General features: G+C 37.3%; 1 protein-coding gene across 3 annotated transcripts; it reads left to right on the top strand.

The window, feature by feature from the left end:
* The first annotated feature begins 286 nt into the window (after nucleotides 1–286).
* Nucleotides 287–15535, top strand: LOC138823024 (disintegrin and metalloproteinase domain-containing protein 25-like). 3 transcript variants are annotated; one of them, XM_070015961.1, is made up of 4 exons: nucleotides 287–469; nucleotides 4159–4245; nucleotides 11938–12026; nucleotides 12904–15535. In XM_070015961.1, the coding sequence occupies exon 4, from the start codon at nucleotides 13037–13039 to the stop codon at nucleotides 15188–15190; it is 2154 nt and encodes a 717-aa protein (XP_069872062.1). In that variant the 5' UTR covers nucleotides 287–469; nucleotides 4159–4245; nucleotides 11938–12026; nucleotides 12904–13036; the 3' UTR covers nucleotides 15191–15535. The 3 variants fall into 3 exon arrangements, with proteins under 3 accessions (XP_069872062.1, XP_069872064.1, XP_069872063.1); XM_070015963.1 differs by lacking the exon at nucleotides 11938–12026; XM_070015962.1 differs by lacking the exons at nucleotides 287–469; nucleotides 4159–4245 and adding an exon at nucleotides 11412–11465.
* Nucleotides 15536–15818: the final 283 nt, after the last annotated feature.

The following is a 15818-nucleotide window of genomic DNA, read 5'->3' on the forward strand; positions in this document are numbered from 1 at the left end:
TCTTCAGCTCAAGGCTAGCGCTCTACCACTTGAGCCACAGTGCCACTTCCGGCTTTTTTCTTATGTGGTGCTGAGGAATCGAACCCAGGGCCTCGAGCATGCAAGGCAAGCGCTCTACCACTGAGCCACCTTCCCAGCCCCTGTTTATAGCTTCTTAAAATATCTCTTTGTATCATAGAGGAGTAAGTAGAGACTAAGTTTGGTTGAGATGATGGAGTCACAATTGGGAGGACTATTAGCTACTTGCCAAGTTTGGTAGACTGAGAGACTGCTGTTGGTAGGGAACTAAATCTAGACCTTAATCCAATGAGAGAGAACTGAGAAAGGAATTTATTATTTCCTGTGAGATATAGGCTCAAGTAGTTAAAGACAAAACAACAGAACTTCAGTGTTATGCGACAACTGCCACAAATGAGCCATAAAACAGGTTATCTTAGAAAGAAAGAAAATCATCATTTTTATCTGACAGGTAAGTCACTCAAGACTTTTATTCTAAAGAAGATCGAATAGTACAGGTATACACACACACACACACACACACACACACACACACACATCAGGACATTGTACAAAATGTCTAGATCTTGGACAGGGCTAGCCTCTTTATCATTTGTTTTCTTATTTGCTTTGAGCTACTAAATTCTTTTCAATGTGCTGTTATTCATAGTTTGAAAAACACAATTATATTCTAAGATCTAGGGATTTGGGTACTTTAGCTGCAGATTAGTAAAGCTGTGGAACCTATCATTATCAAAACAAGTTTCTGTATTCACTGCTGTGGGAACTGATGTTTGGTTAACATGTTAGATCTCTCAAAGCAGAATTCACTTTCTTCTTGTTTTCTTTCCCCAAATTCTATAACAGTTCTAAATTTCAAAACTTGATGTTCTCGTTACTTTCCTGATCTCATAAACATAGGATCATTTCCAATAATTTTACAAAAGTAGGCTTTTATATGTAAAATAATGAATGTTTACAGCTTCTTAAAATATATCTTTGTACTATTATTCATAAATTCCAGACAGTTAAATTTTGTCACTCTGTATCATCCCATGGTATGTTCCCAGTATCTCTACATATTGTGGTTTTGTGTGTATTTTAATCAAAAACAAATCAATTAATATGTTAAAGTTTATTAATAGGTTAACTAATAAGTTAAGCAGGCATTAGGCTAGTAGATTTCTCATTTTCACAAAATGATAGTATATTTGTATTATTGTGACAAAACCTTTAGTGTTTGAACCTTCGTGTGAGATATACATCAGCATTTTAAATATGAGATAAATCTTGATAATTACATTAGGAGCCAATTACCTTGAGATTCAAGCTATCTAGAAGAAAGAGGGTGAATAACATTGAGAAACACTGCAATTATGTAGGAAAGGGGCATAAAGAACTTTACAGAGAGCTGCTGATTACAGGAGTTTTCTGGTAAAGGAAAGAGAAGTGGAGTGGGGAAGGAAGGCTAACTGCTTAGCAGGTGGATTAAAAGCGGATAAAGATGAAGAGACAAGCAAATTGGTCTACAACACCAAAACAGAACAAAGTAGCACACTAAAATTGTACTGGGAAGGAGGAAGAGGTAGAGAGTGATGAGACGAGATTAACTGAAATATATTATATACACACTTGGAAATGTCACAATAAAGGACTCCTTGTATACCAAAACAACAGCAAAAAAAAAAAAACAAGCAACAAAAAAACAGCCCTCATGCCTCAATCTCATACCGGAATGCAACATAATATTTTTTTATTGTGAAAATACCGTACAGAGGGGTTACAATTACATGGGCAAGGTAATGAGTACATTTCTTATCAAGCATTGTAGCCTCCCATCCCTTCCCATCTTCAACCACCCCCCTGCTTCCCCCTTCTCCCCACACCCCCACTCCCCCCACTCCCACCCCTCCACCCCAAAGTTGAAAAGTTCGTTTTTCAACATAATGTCTTGCACTTTTCATTGTTGCAATGGGTCCACCTGTATCCCTATTTAAGCATAAGATTTTTGGAAATTTTCCTCTCTTCTTTTGAGGTTTTCATTCCCCACCTAGTTTTATTTCCTTTTCACTTGGCATAGCTAGATGTTGAAAAATATAGTGTTCTTAGGAATGTAATTAAAGACGAACTACTGAGAGTTAAGAACTCTCTCTCAACCCAGGTTAGCCTCTCTGAATACTAATATACATCATTTTCCTTAAGAAATAGAAGTCATCAATGCCCAAACTTCGCCTGAGACAAGAAATCTCTGGATACATCTACCAGAGCCTCAAAACAATGACCAGGGAACAAGAATTCTCAGTTCCAGGTCATGAGCACTGGACCAAACAACAGCTTCCATCTCCAACCTCGATGTATGCTCTTTGCAGAGTTTGGAGTTCTAGAACCATGTGGCATATTTCAAAATCTCTGGGTTTGGCTATTCCTACCCTCTTCCTGTGATCTTGGCTACCATTGATAACAGCTACATCTCTCCATTAGCAAAATACCTGAAGGTGTACCCTCAGTATGTCTAGGTATACCATCAGTATATCTAGGAAAAGTTTTAAAGTTTCTATTTTGGTAAGAAGCAGCAAACAATATAATAGCACTTGCCAGTCAACTCCTTCCAACTTTAATCAGAAAATGGGATAAAGAAGATACTTAGATTACTTAGATTGATATGTTGGATATAATATGTATTGTCAAATCAGGCTTCCTCTCAGACTAGACCCCACTCCCACGCCCACCCCCACTTCAACTTTACAAACTGTATTTTAAAGGCAACTGAGAATTGTGGTTACAGGAACACAGAGTGAAGTGATCTCCATTTTTCTTCTGAAACAGTCCATGGCTTGCTTGGAAACTGAAAAGAGGTTTGATTGCTCCTCTGTGAGGCAGAGTAACCCCAGGTCTCTTAAAATACACAGGGATAGATTCATAGATTAGACATTTGGCACCTCAATTCCCCATTATTTTTCTCCATCCCATTTGCTGAGTGTGGAAGCTTAATATGATGATGTTGAGCTAGTTGGAAGCTTGTAAAAATCACATTTTCATGAAGCCCCATTATAGTCTGAACAGAATAAAGAGGGAAAGGGGGCTTCTTTCATGATGAAAATAGTGGAGTGTTTCCACTAAGACACTTGCTTGATTTTCCACTTCTATGAATCTTTGGAAAGTACAAATAAATCCTCATTTCTTTCAGAGCCCAAGAGTCATGAACTTGGTTTAAGTGGTAAAGTGCCAGCTGAGTAATCAAGCTTAGTGACTGTGAGAGCTTGAGTTCTAACCCTAATGTGGGTAGGGGTGGATGAAAGAAGAGGAGGAGGAGAAAGAGGAGAAGAAAGAGAAGGAGTAGAAAAAGGAAGAAGAATGTGAGGAGAGACAGATGGCTCATGCCTGTAATCTAGCTACTAAGAGGCTGAGATTTGGACATTGCAGTTCAAAGCCAGCCCAGTCCAGATAGGAAAGTCTGTGATACTCTGATTTCTAATAATCTACTCAGAAAAAGCTGAAAGTGATGATGAGTTAGGCAGAGCACTTTCCTTGAGGAAAAGAAGCTCGGGGACAGCGCCTAAGTCCTGAGTTCAAACCCCAGGACCAGCACCAAAAGAAAAAAGAAAAAGAAAGGGAGGGGTTCAGGGCGGGGGCAAGAGAAGAGGAAGAGTCAGAAACAGATATGGAAGTCACTGTAGACTCTGTCAAATCACTCAAGAGTAGAATAACATGAAGACTTGGCCATGCTTAAAACAATTTAAAATAGTGGACAATGCACAGATTTAAAAGCCATGCACTGGTGTCTCATGCCTATAATTCTAACTATTTGGGAGGCTGAGATCTAAGGATCACAGTTTACACCCAGTCCAACAGGGAAGTCATTCAGACTCTCATCTTGAATTAACCACTAGAGAGCCAGAAGTGGAGCTGCGACTTAAGTGGTAGAGCACTAGCCTTGAGCAGAAATGCTCAGGAACAACATGAGGCTCTGAGTTCAAGCACCAGACCTGGCACACACATGCACACACACACACACACACACACACACATACACACACACACACATACACACACATATACACAGAGAATATAGAATATACTCTGAATTAGTAATGTTGGCCATATTTTAGAATTTAAATATTAAAGTATAATGATTTTATGGTTTAATATTTAATTGGACAGATCAGGTCACAGAAGCTCTGCTCATGGAAAAGTCTCCCCACTGAAGTATAGAGGGAATGAAAACATAAAGTTGGGACTATGTAACAGGTATGTGAAATACTTCTAAAGTCCTAATATCTAAGGTATTAGAATATCAGTGAAAACGGGAGGAGTAACTAAAATTAATGTTCTAAGGCATTTCTTTCAACAATTTTCTTCAATGCAGGAATGTTTTCTCACCTTAAAACCCACTGCTTCATAATGAATTGTGTATTTCTCAGAATCATTCATCTTTCTTGCTTTATTCCTTCTTTTCACCTAAATTGAGACCTCTCCAACAGTCTGTCTTTAAGTTTACTGATACTTTTGATAGCATCTTCAAATCTTCTCCTCATGTTCCCTGTGAATTACATTATTTTGATGATTATTCTTTAGTGCAGAGAATTTCCATTTTGGTTTATTGGCTTTCCTTAGTGCTGTCTATAGTGGCTTTTCTAAGCATGTTTTTCATCATAATTTGTGTCTTATTCTCTTAATTTAATAAGGAATTCACTGTTAATCCTATTTTATATAATCTTAGGGGATTCCCAAATATACATTTATACCATCAGCAATTTATTCCTATCAATTTCATTAGTTATATATCCAAAAGTATATGGAAGAGAAGACAAGCGATTACATATCCTTGTCTAGTTCTGTTTTTGTTTTTGTTTTTGTTGTTGTTTTCTTTCTTTCTTTCTTTCTTTTGCCAATCCTGGGGTTTGAACTCAGGGTTTGGGCATTGTCCCTGAGCCTCTCTGTGCTCAAGACTAGCACTCTATTCCTTGAGCTACAACTCCACTTCGGCTTTTTCTGTTTATGTGGTGCTGAGGATTCGAACTCCAGGCTTCATGCATGCTATGCAAGTACTCTACCACTGAACCACATTCCCAGCCCTGTTTTCTTTTTAAAAAATATTTTATTATCTTTAAGTGGTTGGACATGAGGGTTGCCATTCAAAAAAGCAGTTCATAAGTGCAAGACATCTTGATATAACCCTTTCAACATTGCCACTTATCCTTGTCTATTTCTGATCTTGCAGTCTATTTGTGATCTATTTATGTAACTTCAGCTGTGATATTTATATACATGGCTTTTATGGAGTGTATATAAACTTCTAGAAAGTGTCTTTGGCATTTCTCATTTTAAAATGCTTTATTTCTAGCACTTGAGTTATCTTGTGTTGTTTTTTTTTTTAATTTGTCCTATTAATGTGCTATAAAACATCCTACATCCCTTGGATAAATCAAACTCAGTCAGGGTGAAGGACCCTTTTTATATGCTATTGAGTTTGGATTGATATTATTTTATTCTTTGTCTTTCATCGGGGTTACTAGACTTTGGTATCAAGGTCATGCTAGCCACAGAAAAGATATTTTGAAGTTATCTTCTCTTTTTTTACTTTGTGAAGTGTTGACTGGAATTCATATCTTTTTCTTTACATGGTTGATAGTAATTCCAATGAGTTTTCCTTGTCTTTGCTGTGAGGATTTTCATTTCTTTTTCAAACATAAGGTTTGTTTTTGGCATATTCAGACTTTGCAGTTATCCTTGATTTAAGATCAAAAGGTTGTATCTCCTTTTCTAGCTATACAATGATTCTAGGTTATTTTTTGTTAGTATTTGGCTTTTCATAATAGATATTCAGGATATATTTTCTTTCTGAGCATCATTGTGATGTTTTACCTTTCATTTCTGACTTTATGTCTCTCTTTTTTTCTTAACTCACCAAAGTTTGTTGATTCTATTCCAGCATTGGTATTATTCATGTTAATGTTTTTTTTTTCCACTTGATTTTTTAAATTGTGATCTGCTGTTAATCACTGTGTAAAACTTGGGCATAATTTGTTCCTCTTTTTATTGTTCCTTGAAAGTTTGGATCATACAATTCCCTTCCAGATATCTTTTGCTACATCCCATGAGTTTGAAAATGTTCTGTTTTCATTTTTATTTAACTCATGATATTCTAGAAATTTTCTTATGATCTCACCTGGTAGCTTCCAGTTATGCTTTCTTCGCCTTTTTTCCATTAACTAATGTCTAGTTTCACTCCACATTGGCCAAATGAGATACTTGATATAAGTTCAATCTCCTACATATAATTATGACACATTCTTTGCAAACCTTGCCAGCAGTCCTAAAATCTCTTTTGTATACCCTATATAGAAAAATCTGTTCTTGGGCCACTGGGTACACCTAGTATAGTCTACATATGTCCCTTATGTGCACTTATTCCATATTGTTGGTAAACTCTGCTAGTAATCTTGAAAGCTGGAAAATTTAACTTTTTCTCTGGCTGAAAAGAAAATGTAACAAGCTTCTACTAGTTTATGTTTAACTCGGCTTCTCTCCTCTCCTCTTAAAGTTTATATTACATGTTTATTTGGTGTGCTATTTGTGGTGGTTATAGTTGTTACATAGATTTTTGAGGGGTTGACTGTTTTATCATCATTTTAATAAACTTCTTTGTTTATAGAAGTAATTGTCTCCTTAAAAGTGAAAATTTTGTGGAGAAGGAGTTGCTAATCAAAAAGCAACTGTCAAAAGCAAGCTCTTACCAGAAGCTAGAAGAAAAGGGTAGAATAACTTGTTCCTTCATATATACAGAGGAAGGAGGCTGTGGCACTGGTCTTCTGGGCTGCAGAATTTTCTGACAACACTCATTTTGAGGTTATCTGGTAATAGTGGCCCCAGCAAATGAATTCAGACATCAAAATCACCAGATCATACATGCATGGTACTTATACATTGGTTTGTTGAAATGAAACCTCTTTGTACAACTACTTAAAGATAATAAGAAATAAGTTAAATTAAAAATTTTTAAAGGAAAGAAACCAACAGGAAAAAAACCCATGTCTCCCTCTTCTAGAGTTTGTTTCAATATATAGTATTTAAAATGTTTGGAGAAGTTACACTTTGGTGTTCCTCCCCTACGGGTATCTTCATGTAGTCTGACCTTTGATGTGTGAATGCTTAGAGTCCTGTAGAGATTATCCTGTCCCGTTATATTTTAGATCTAGCTTCCACGTAGGAAAGTTGTTGCTGTTACTGCTGGTGGTGTTTGGTTTTGCTTTAGGTTTTTTTCTCTTCTGAAGGAGTAAAGGGGGTGGAGTGCAGCAAGAGTGGGAAGAAGGGTGAACAAATGCAATCATACTATTCAGTACAAACTATGTGAAAATGACCTGTGTAACTTGTGGACAGGGATAGGAGAGGGAAACTGGATGAAAGTAAAGGAAGACATTTTTCTAAGCAGGAAGTATACTCATTACCTGACTTATGAAATGATAGAAAAATAACCCCTCTGTAGAACACATTGTAACAATAAAATTAGTTTCGTTAAAAAAGAAAGAAATCACCAGGCCAATTTTGGTCATTTAAAAACCATTGTGATAAAACCTAGGGTTAAAAATAAAAAGTTCTAATGAGAGAAACTGAGAAAATCTGAACACACAATAAGGAGGGGAATGGAAACCCACTGGCAAACACCAAATTTGTTGATATTACCAATCTCCTCGAGGCAAGCAGAGAACTCATTCTGTTGCTAGTGACTTCCCAAACCCCAGGAAGTATGCCTCACCTACTCACAATTTCTATCTGGTGAGCAAAAGTCTCCTGACAGCCAACTGGCTACAATAAATTATATTTTGTGAAGACAACAAAGAAGTTAGAAGCAATATGATTAAAAGAGTCCTGGATCTTAGAGGCACTTAGATCTTAGAGACATGCTGTTGGTAGCATCTGTCATTTCTATCCTCCCTCTTTGAGAAATGTTGATCACTCAATGTGTTTTGGATGTTTTAAAGCAGAAGTCAGTTTTCATAGCTGTTGCTTTTTTCCTCCCAAACAATCCACTAGTCCTTTAGCTCATTAAGTTCATCAACAATCTTGTTAGTTTATTGATCTATTGTTGAGCACATTTAATAGGTCAACTCAAAATAGGTATTTTATATTTAATATTTAATACAAGACCACAGATTTGTTATTGTCAAGGTGATGTGTAGAGGGGTTACAGTTATATAAGTAAGGTAATGAGTACCTTTCTTGTCAAACTTGTTACCCCTTCCCTCATTTTTCTCCTACTTTCCCTCCCCCAACCTCCCCAAATTGTTTACAGATCATATCCAACATATTGTCTTGTGTTTGCCACTGTTGTATTGGTTCCCCTCTTGTCTTTTGTCTCACCATCCTGTTGTTCCCCCTCTCTTTCCTAATTGAAATAAACGTATATACAATACCAGACCACCAAAATCAAATACTATGACAACATGGTATATATATATACCATAGGGGGAAGAACATAAAAAAGAAACAAAAAACACAGAGTACATTAAAAACAAAACAACAAAGAAAAACCTCTTGTGTGCATGTCTTGGAGTTCATTTCATTTAGCATCATCTTATATGGTCATATGTACATAGTTATTGAGCTATTCTCCTCATCTGCTAAGCTTATCCTAGACATATACTAGTTATTGCAAATAAGGGAAACCATGGGACCTATGTTTCTTTGGGTTTGCCTTACTTCACTTAATAAGATTTTTTCCCAAGTCTTTCCATTTCCTTACAAATGGGATGGTGTCATTGTTTCTGATGGAAGCGTAGAATTCCATTGTGTGTGTGTGTGTGTGTGTGTGTGTGTGTGTGTGTGTGTGTGTATCACATTTTCTTGATCATTCATCTACTGAAGGACATCTGGGTTGGTTTCATATCTTTGCTATGGTGACTAATGCTGTGATAAACATAGTCATGCTGGTAGCTTTAGTATGGCCTTGTTTGTGATCATTTGGGTAAATGTCTAAAAGTGGGATTACTGGATCATAAAAGGAGCTTTATGTGTAAATTTTTGATGAACCTCCGTACTGCTTTCCAGAGTGGTTGAACAAGTTTACACTCCCACCAATAGTACAGTAGGCCTCCCTTTTGGTCCCTCCAGCATCTGGTGGTGTTAGATTTCTTGATTCTAGCTATTCTAACTGGGGTGAGGTGGAATCTCAATATTGTTTTGATTTGCATATCTTTTATGGCTAGAGAAGTTGAGGATTTCTTCATGTGTCTGTTGGGCATTCTTATTTCAGAGAAGTCTCTCTTTAACTCTTTAGCCCACTTATTAATGGGTGGTTATTTCTTTGAGGATTTGTTTTGGAGGGATTTAATTTTTTGAGTTCTAAGTATATATAGTATATAGCTAGTGAAGATCTTCTCCTAATTCTTGGGCTTTCTACTGATCTTGCTAGCTATGTTCTTTACCATGCAGAAGCTCCACATTTTCATGCAATCCCATTTGTCCAACCTTTCTTTGATTTGTTGTGTTTGTGGATCTGTATTAAGAAAGTTTCAGCCTATGCCAAGGAGCCCTAGAGTTTCTCCTAGTCCTTACTGTAATGTTTTCAGGGTGTCTGCTTTGACTTTGAGGTCTTTGATCCGTTTGGAGTTGATTCTGGTGCATGGTGATATATAAGGATCTAACTTTAGTTTTCTACAGGTGTTTAACCAATTTTGCCAGCACCATTTACTGAAGAGGCTGTCCTTCCTCCATTCTATTTTTCCCTTATAGAAAATTAGATGGTTATAGGTCTACAGGTTCATTTCTGGGTCTTCAGTTCCTCAGGTCTGTTCTTGTGCCAGTACCAAGATGTTTCGATTATTTGAAGTAGAGTTTGAAGTTTAGTTTAGATATTCCTCCAGCACTGTTCTTTCTGTTAAGGATTGTTTTTGCTATTCAGGTTTTTTATTGTTCCATATGAAATTTTGGATTGTTTTTTCTATTTACTGAAGAATATGGTTGGGATATTGATGGGTATTGCATTGAATTTCTAGATAACCTTTGGCAGTATTGCCACTTTCACAATGTTAATCCTCCAAATCCAGGAGCATGGGAGGTTTTTCCACTTCCTTAGTTCTGCTTTAATTCCCTTTTTCAGGTTTTTTAATGTTTTCATCATAGAGATCCTTCACTTCTTCAATTAAGTTAATTCCTAGGTATTTTATTTGTGTGTGGGGGGGGGAGATATTACAAAAAGAATTGCTTTCCTGATTTCAGACACATTCTTCTCATTGTTGGCATACAGAAAAGCCACTGATTTTTGAGGGTTAATTTTATACCCTGCTATTTTGCCAAAGTTTCTGATCAGCTTGAGTAACTTGGAAGTTGAGTCCCTGGGGTTCTTTCAATATACAGGATCATGTCATCTGTAAAGAAGGAGAGTTTTACCTCATCTTGCTCTATTTGGATCACCTTTATGTTTGCATCTTACTTTATTGCTCAAGCTAGGCCAGGTAAGTTGAAGAGGAGTGGAGAAAGGGGACATCCTTGTCTTATTCCTGAATTTAGAGGAAACGGCTTTAGCTTTTTGCCATTAAGTATAATGCTGGCTGTAAGTTTGTCATATAGCCTTTATTTTATTGAGGAATGTTCCATGGATTCCTAGTTTTTCCAGAGCTTTCATCATAAAGGGGTGTTGGATCTTGTCAAATGTTTTTTATGCATCTATTGGGATGGATATAAAACTACAAATTTTTTAATGCATATCTTTTTTTCTCCCTAGTCTGAAGAGGCCTTGGCACGCTCCCTGAGCTTCTTTTGCTCAAGACTAGAACTCTATCTCTTGAGTCACACCTCCACTCTGGCTTTTTGGGTGACTATGGCAATAAGATACTCATGGATATTTCTACTTTCCTCCCCAGCCTGGCTTCAAATCATGATCCTCAGATCTCAGCTTCTTGAATAGCTAGGATTATAGGCATGAGCCATTAGTGATTGGCTAATATATTCCTTTACATTAATCATTCCACAAGAATCAGTGTTCTATATTATTAACTTCACAAACCTCTGCTTCATTTGTGTCTATCCAACATCTGTCACAGTAGCTACATAATATTCCTTTTTGATAATGTTTCACCTGGTTAAAAAAGAGCAATCTCTATTTGAAGCCTGCCACTGTCCTGCCTCGTGTCTCATTTTTCTAACTATATGCTAGTACATTTTGATTATGGGAAATATTAATTATAAGAATAAAGTTTTATTTCTTTTGGCTTTTGTACTTAATCTCCATGTCATGTTTGAAATTAGTCTTCAGCTATTTTCTGCCGGGAGATAAGTACACCAACAATAAAACAAACAATAAAAATAAATCAACAAACAAAAAAATCTTAGAATATGCTGTTTTTAATTTCTGTACTCACAATTTGTGTTTTATTCTTTTGTCTTGTGTTGATGGCAGAGTAGCTGAGATTGTTTGTATCTATGCATTATAAATTCTTACCACTGCTTCTACCTTTGGTAAGAAACAAGTAAGTATAAGATTTTTCTCTATGGTTATTTAAAAAAGGTTACAAAAATTATCCAGGAAATTTTTCCATGGAATTAAAAGCCTTCTGTTTTTACTTTAAAAAAATCAACATACTTTCAATTGTGTATTTGTTCATTTATCATATATGTATGTGCTTTTTTGCATTTTACAATTATAAATGCCAATTTTTTTGTTGCTTTTCCCTCAGTCCATGAATGTTGCCTTTGCCAGGGCTTTCTTCCCTCCTCATGGAGTTAGTTCATTGATTTCATTTCTAAAGGGACTTGCCTTGACTCTGGTATTCTCCCAATTCCACCCATTCCTTTTCCAGTTAGTGGACTTCTTTTTTATTTTACAAAGTCAGAAACTATAGTGTTATCTGCCTTAGGAAGATAATCAACAATGGAAGAATTGCTATTTTTCAACAGAAGATATTCAACTTTCCAAATTCTGTATCTTTCTTTTATTGCTAGAGCAACACTTCTACCTTCACAAGATCAGAGTGGAGAGATTTTCTGTCAAGGAATTGCACTTTTAAAAATACCAAGAGGACATAAACAATGTGAGTGGGACATTGTCTTGTCATTCTTGTAAATCACTCCTAATCAAATTTGAGACAGTGATATATCACTTAAGTTTGTGAGAAATATATCTAGGAAGTAAACATTTATAAATCATTCTTGCCTCATCAAAATAAGACCTATGATCACTTCTTCAAGAAGAGTTTTGCCTTAAACATTTATTTATTCATTCATTCATTCATTTATTAAAAGAGCCATAAGCATACAAGCTCTCTTCTGCTGAATCGTACCACTATCCTTGTTTTACACATATTTTGGAGATACGTTTACATTGCCTGAAAATAAGAAAAAAGGAAAGTACAAGTATCTTTACAAGTATCTATTGTAATGCTTTCCATGTTAGCTAGGATAACAGATATTGATGGAAACTCCCATCTCCTTGCCATTGAGATACAGTCTCAAAAGCTTTAGCTCATTCTGGATTAGAAACAGGATCTTCCCCACCTCAGCTCCATGTAACTTATGGAGAAGCATTTTGCACAGGAATGGATTATGAAAGAGTTTGTGATTTTTTTTGCCTGGGCTGACCTAAACCTGAGATCTTTCCATTCTCAATCTCTAAAATAGCTAGAATACTGTTGACAGCTACCAACTTGAGTCTCTTTTGCTTTAACTATTTCTTAGAGAAAGGTTCATAGTTAAAGAGCAGAATACTGAATCCATGTATCCCTCATCTAAACTCAGGAAGTATCAATTCATGGCCAGTGTCATTCTCTGCATACTCACTGTCTGATAAAGAGAATGGCTTGGACTAAAGGAAAATCTACTCTAAGCCATAGCTTGTTCGCTCTCCTCCACCCTGCTCTGCTTACAATTGACTCACCACTATCTGAACATTCTGTTTCTTTCTTATTTTAGTCTGCTGTTCTGAAGGATTGATTCTGACAGAAGGGAAACTTGTATAAATGCACACTGCACACAACCAAGACAAACGGTAGAGACAGGCCACCCCTGCCACTGCCCTCTCTCTTCTTTGATCTCCTCATATCCCATGATGGCAGAGTTGAAGAACATGCTGCATATGTGGATCACTGTCCTGCAGCTCTGGTTTGGGCTGTCTCTCTGCCTTTCTGAATGGCCTCAGACTGGGCAGGCTCAATATGAAAGCCCCCCAGAAGTGGTGATACCCTTGAAGGTAGCTGGCACTGGCAGAGGCACAAAAACTCGAGGATGGCTGTCTTATAGCCTGTACTTTGGGGGTCAGAGACACATTGTCCACATGAAGGCCAAGAAGCTGTTGATTTCCAGACGTTTCTCTGTGTTCACATACACAGACAAGGGGGATCTCCTTGAGGACTGGCCCTACATCCAGAATGACTGCTATTATCAGGGTTATGTAGAAGGAAATGAAATGTCCATGGTGGCTATTAACACCTGCTTTGGGGGCTTTCAAGGAACAATACAAGTCAATGATATACAATATGAAATCAAGCCCAAGATCCCTTCTAACAGCTTTGAACATGTGGTTTATAAGACAGACATTGAGGAGGAAAATTCACACCCCTTGAGATGTGCATTGACAGAAGAAGAAATAGAAAACCAATTGAAGTTTCAAGAGAATGATAACTTTATGATGAGGCAAAGCGGTTATGAAGGCTGGTGGACCCACAGAGCCTTTCTTGAACTTATACTTATTGTTGACAATCAACGATACAATTATCGGCAAAGCAATCTTTCACATGTCTTACAAGATGTGTTTTTCATTCTTAATGAACTAGATAAAATTTTCTCTGCAATTGATCTTGAGATTCATTTAATTGCAGTTGAAGTGTGGACTACTCAAAATTTTGTAGCAGGAAATAATACAGGTTATCTCTTAGATAAGTTTTGTGATTGGAAGGAAGGTAGATTGGACCGTCGTATAAGAAGTGATGCGGCACATCTCTTAATACACCAGTATTTTGGTATGTTTCTTGGTAAAGCGTATGTTGGAGGTATATGTATGTCTTATAGTTGTGGAGTCGAACGGCTGCTTGGGGAGAATTTGGTTTCCGCATCAAACACTATTGCACATGAGATGAGTCACGGTTTGGGCATGGCTCATGATGGAAGGTATTGTACCTGTGGACAGAAAAACTGCCTCATGGCTGCAGCACAAAATCCTTCCGTAAAATTTAGCAACTGCAGCTATGCTTCACTTGTACAGACTTACAGACAAAGGCACTGTCTGCGCTTGCCAGCAGATTCATCACGCCTATATAAATTTCAGCTATGTGGGAATGGTGTAATTGATGATGGAGAGGAGTGTGACTGTGGGTCTAAAAAATTGTGTGAAACAGACCCGTGCTGTCTGGCAAACTGCACTCTAACAGCTGGGTCCGAATGTGCTAGTGGGCTCTGTTGCAAGGACTGTCACTTCCTGTCTTCAGGCACACTGTGCAGAGAACAGGAAAACCATTGTGATCTTCCAGAGTGGTGTAACGGTACATCGCCAGATTGCCCAGATGACGTGTATATGACAGATGGCTCCCCTTGCTTGGACACTGGCTATTGCTATGAAAATAGATGCAATGACCGAGACGAACAATGTCAGAAGATTTTTGGTGAAGAGGCCAGAAATGCAAATGAGACTTGCTACCGACACGTCAACACCAAAGGTGACCGTTCTGGAAACTGTGGTATCTATAGCAATAGGTACGTAAGCTGCGGGATCTCAGATATCCTCTGTGGAAGAGTTCAATGTGACAACGTGTCAAAGATCCCTCTTTTGGAAGAGCATTATAGTATACATTGGGATCGCATCAATGACTTCGACTGCTGGGGTACTGACTTCCATTGGGGGATGTCCGCACCAGATCTTGGTGAAATCAAAGATGGGACAGAATGTGGTGAGGGACATATGTGCCTCAATAGGAAATGTGTACCAAAACCCACTTGGGAGAGTGAGTGTTCACCAGGGTACTGCAATTTGCAAGGTATCTGCAACAACAAACATCACTGCCATTGCAACTATGGGTGGAGTCCGCCGTTCTGTGAGGTGCAAGGCTTTGGAGGTAGTGTTGATAGTGGCCCACCTCCTGTGAAAGTGGAAGAACCGAGAACTGAAAAGAGAAACTTTTACTTAATACCAATTTTTCTCTTTACTTTTTTCATTGTGCTTATTGCTTTATCCATTGTGTATTTGAAGAGGGAGAACATAATATAACATTAGACAGAAGTGCAAATTTTTGAAATACCACCTGAGAATAACATTTCACTCATGAGAGAAGAACAAAAGGTTTCAAAGATCACCTGTGGGAAATTTTTTTTAAAAAAACCTTCAAGATGTAAGAGCTCTGTGTTCAAACATTACCTAAAAAGAAGAACTCCATCGTCCAATCTTCATGAAGGGCAGTGAGCCAAATTTTACAATTGAAAAAATCCTCAGTGAAGTTTCCTATGAATTGGCTTTTAGTATTCTTGCAGTAGAAATGGTACTGCCTGTGTCAGAAACCACTGACAGAATGGTCCAGAAAGCTCACAACTTGCACCATCAGAAATGTCAATAAAAAGTGAGCCCTAACATATTTTGCCTGTTCATTATTTTAAGCATCTTATTGCTTGTTTTTATTAAAATTCTTGCTTTTAGTTTCACAAGCAAACCTGTCTCGCCAATGCATGTTTCTCCCCTCCTCTTTCAATCTCTTTTTAGTTTGTGGACTTTCATGTGATGTCTTTCAATTCTATTTTCTCTCTAATTTGTCACAGTAGGAAGGGACTCTCAAATTCCATTTCCATTGTATCCATCTTTATTGTAGTTTCTGCTCCTATAGGTGCTAGAAGAACATTTGGGC

This window comes from Dipodomys merriami, unplaced genomic scaffold (genome assembly GCF_024711535.1).
Source record: "Dipodomys merriami isolate MVZ:Mamm:240054 unplaced genomic scaffold, mDipMer1.0.p SCAF_12, whole genome shotgun sequence".
Lineage (NCBI taxonomy): Eukaryota > Metazoa > Chordata > Mammalia > Rodentia > Heteromyidae > Dipodomys > Dipodomys merriami.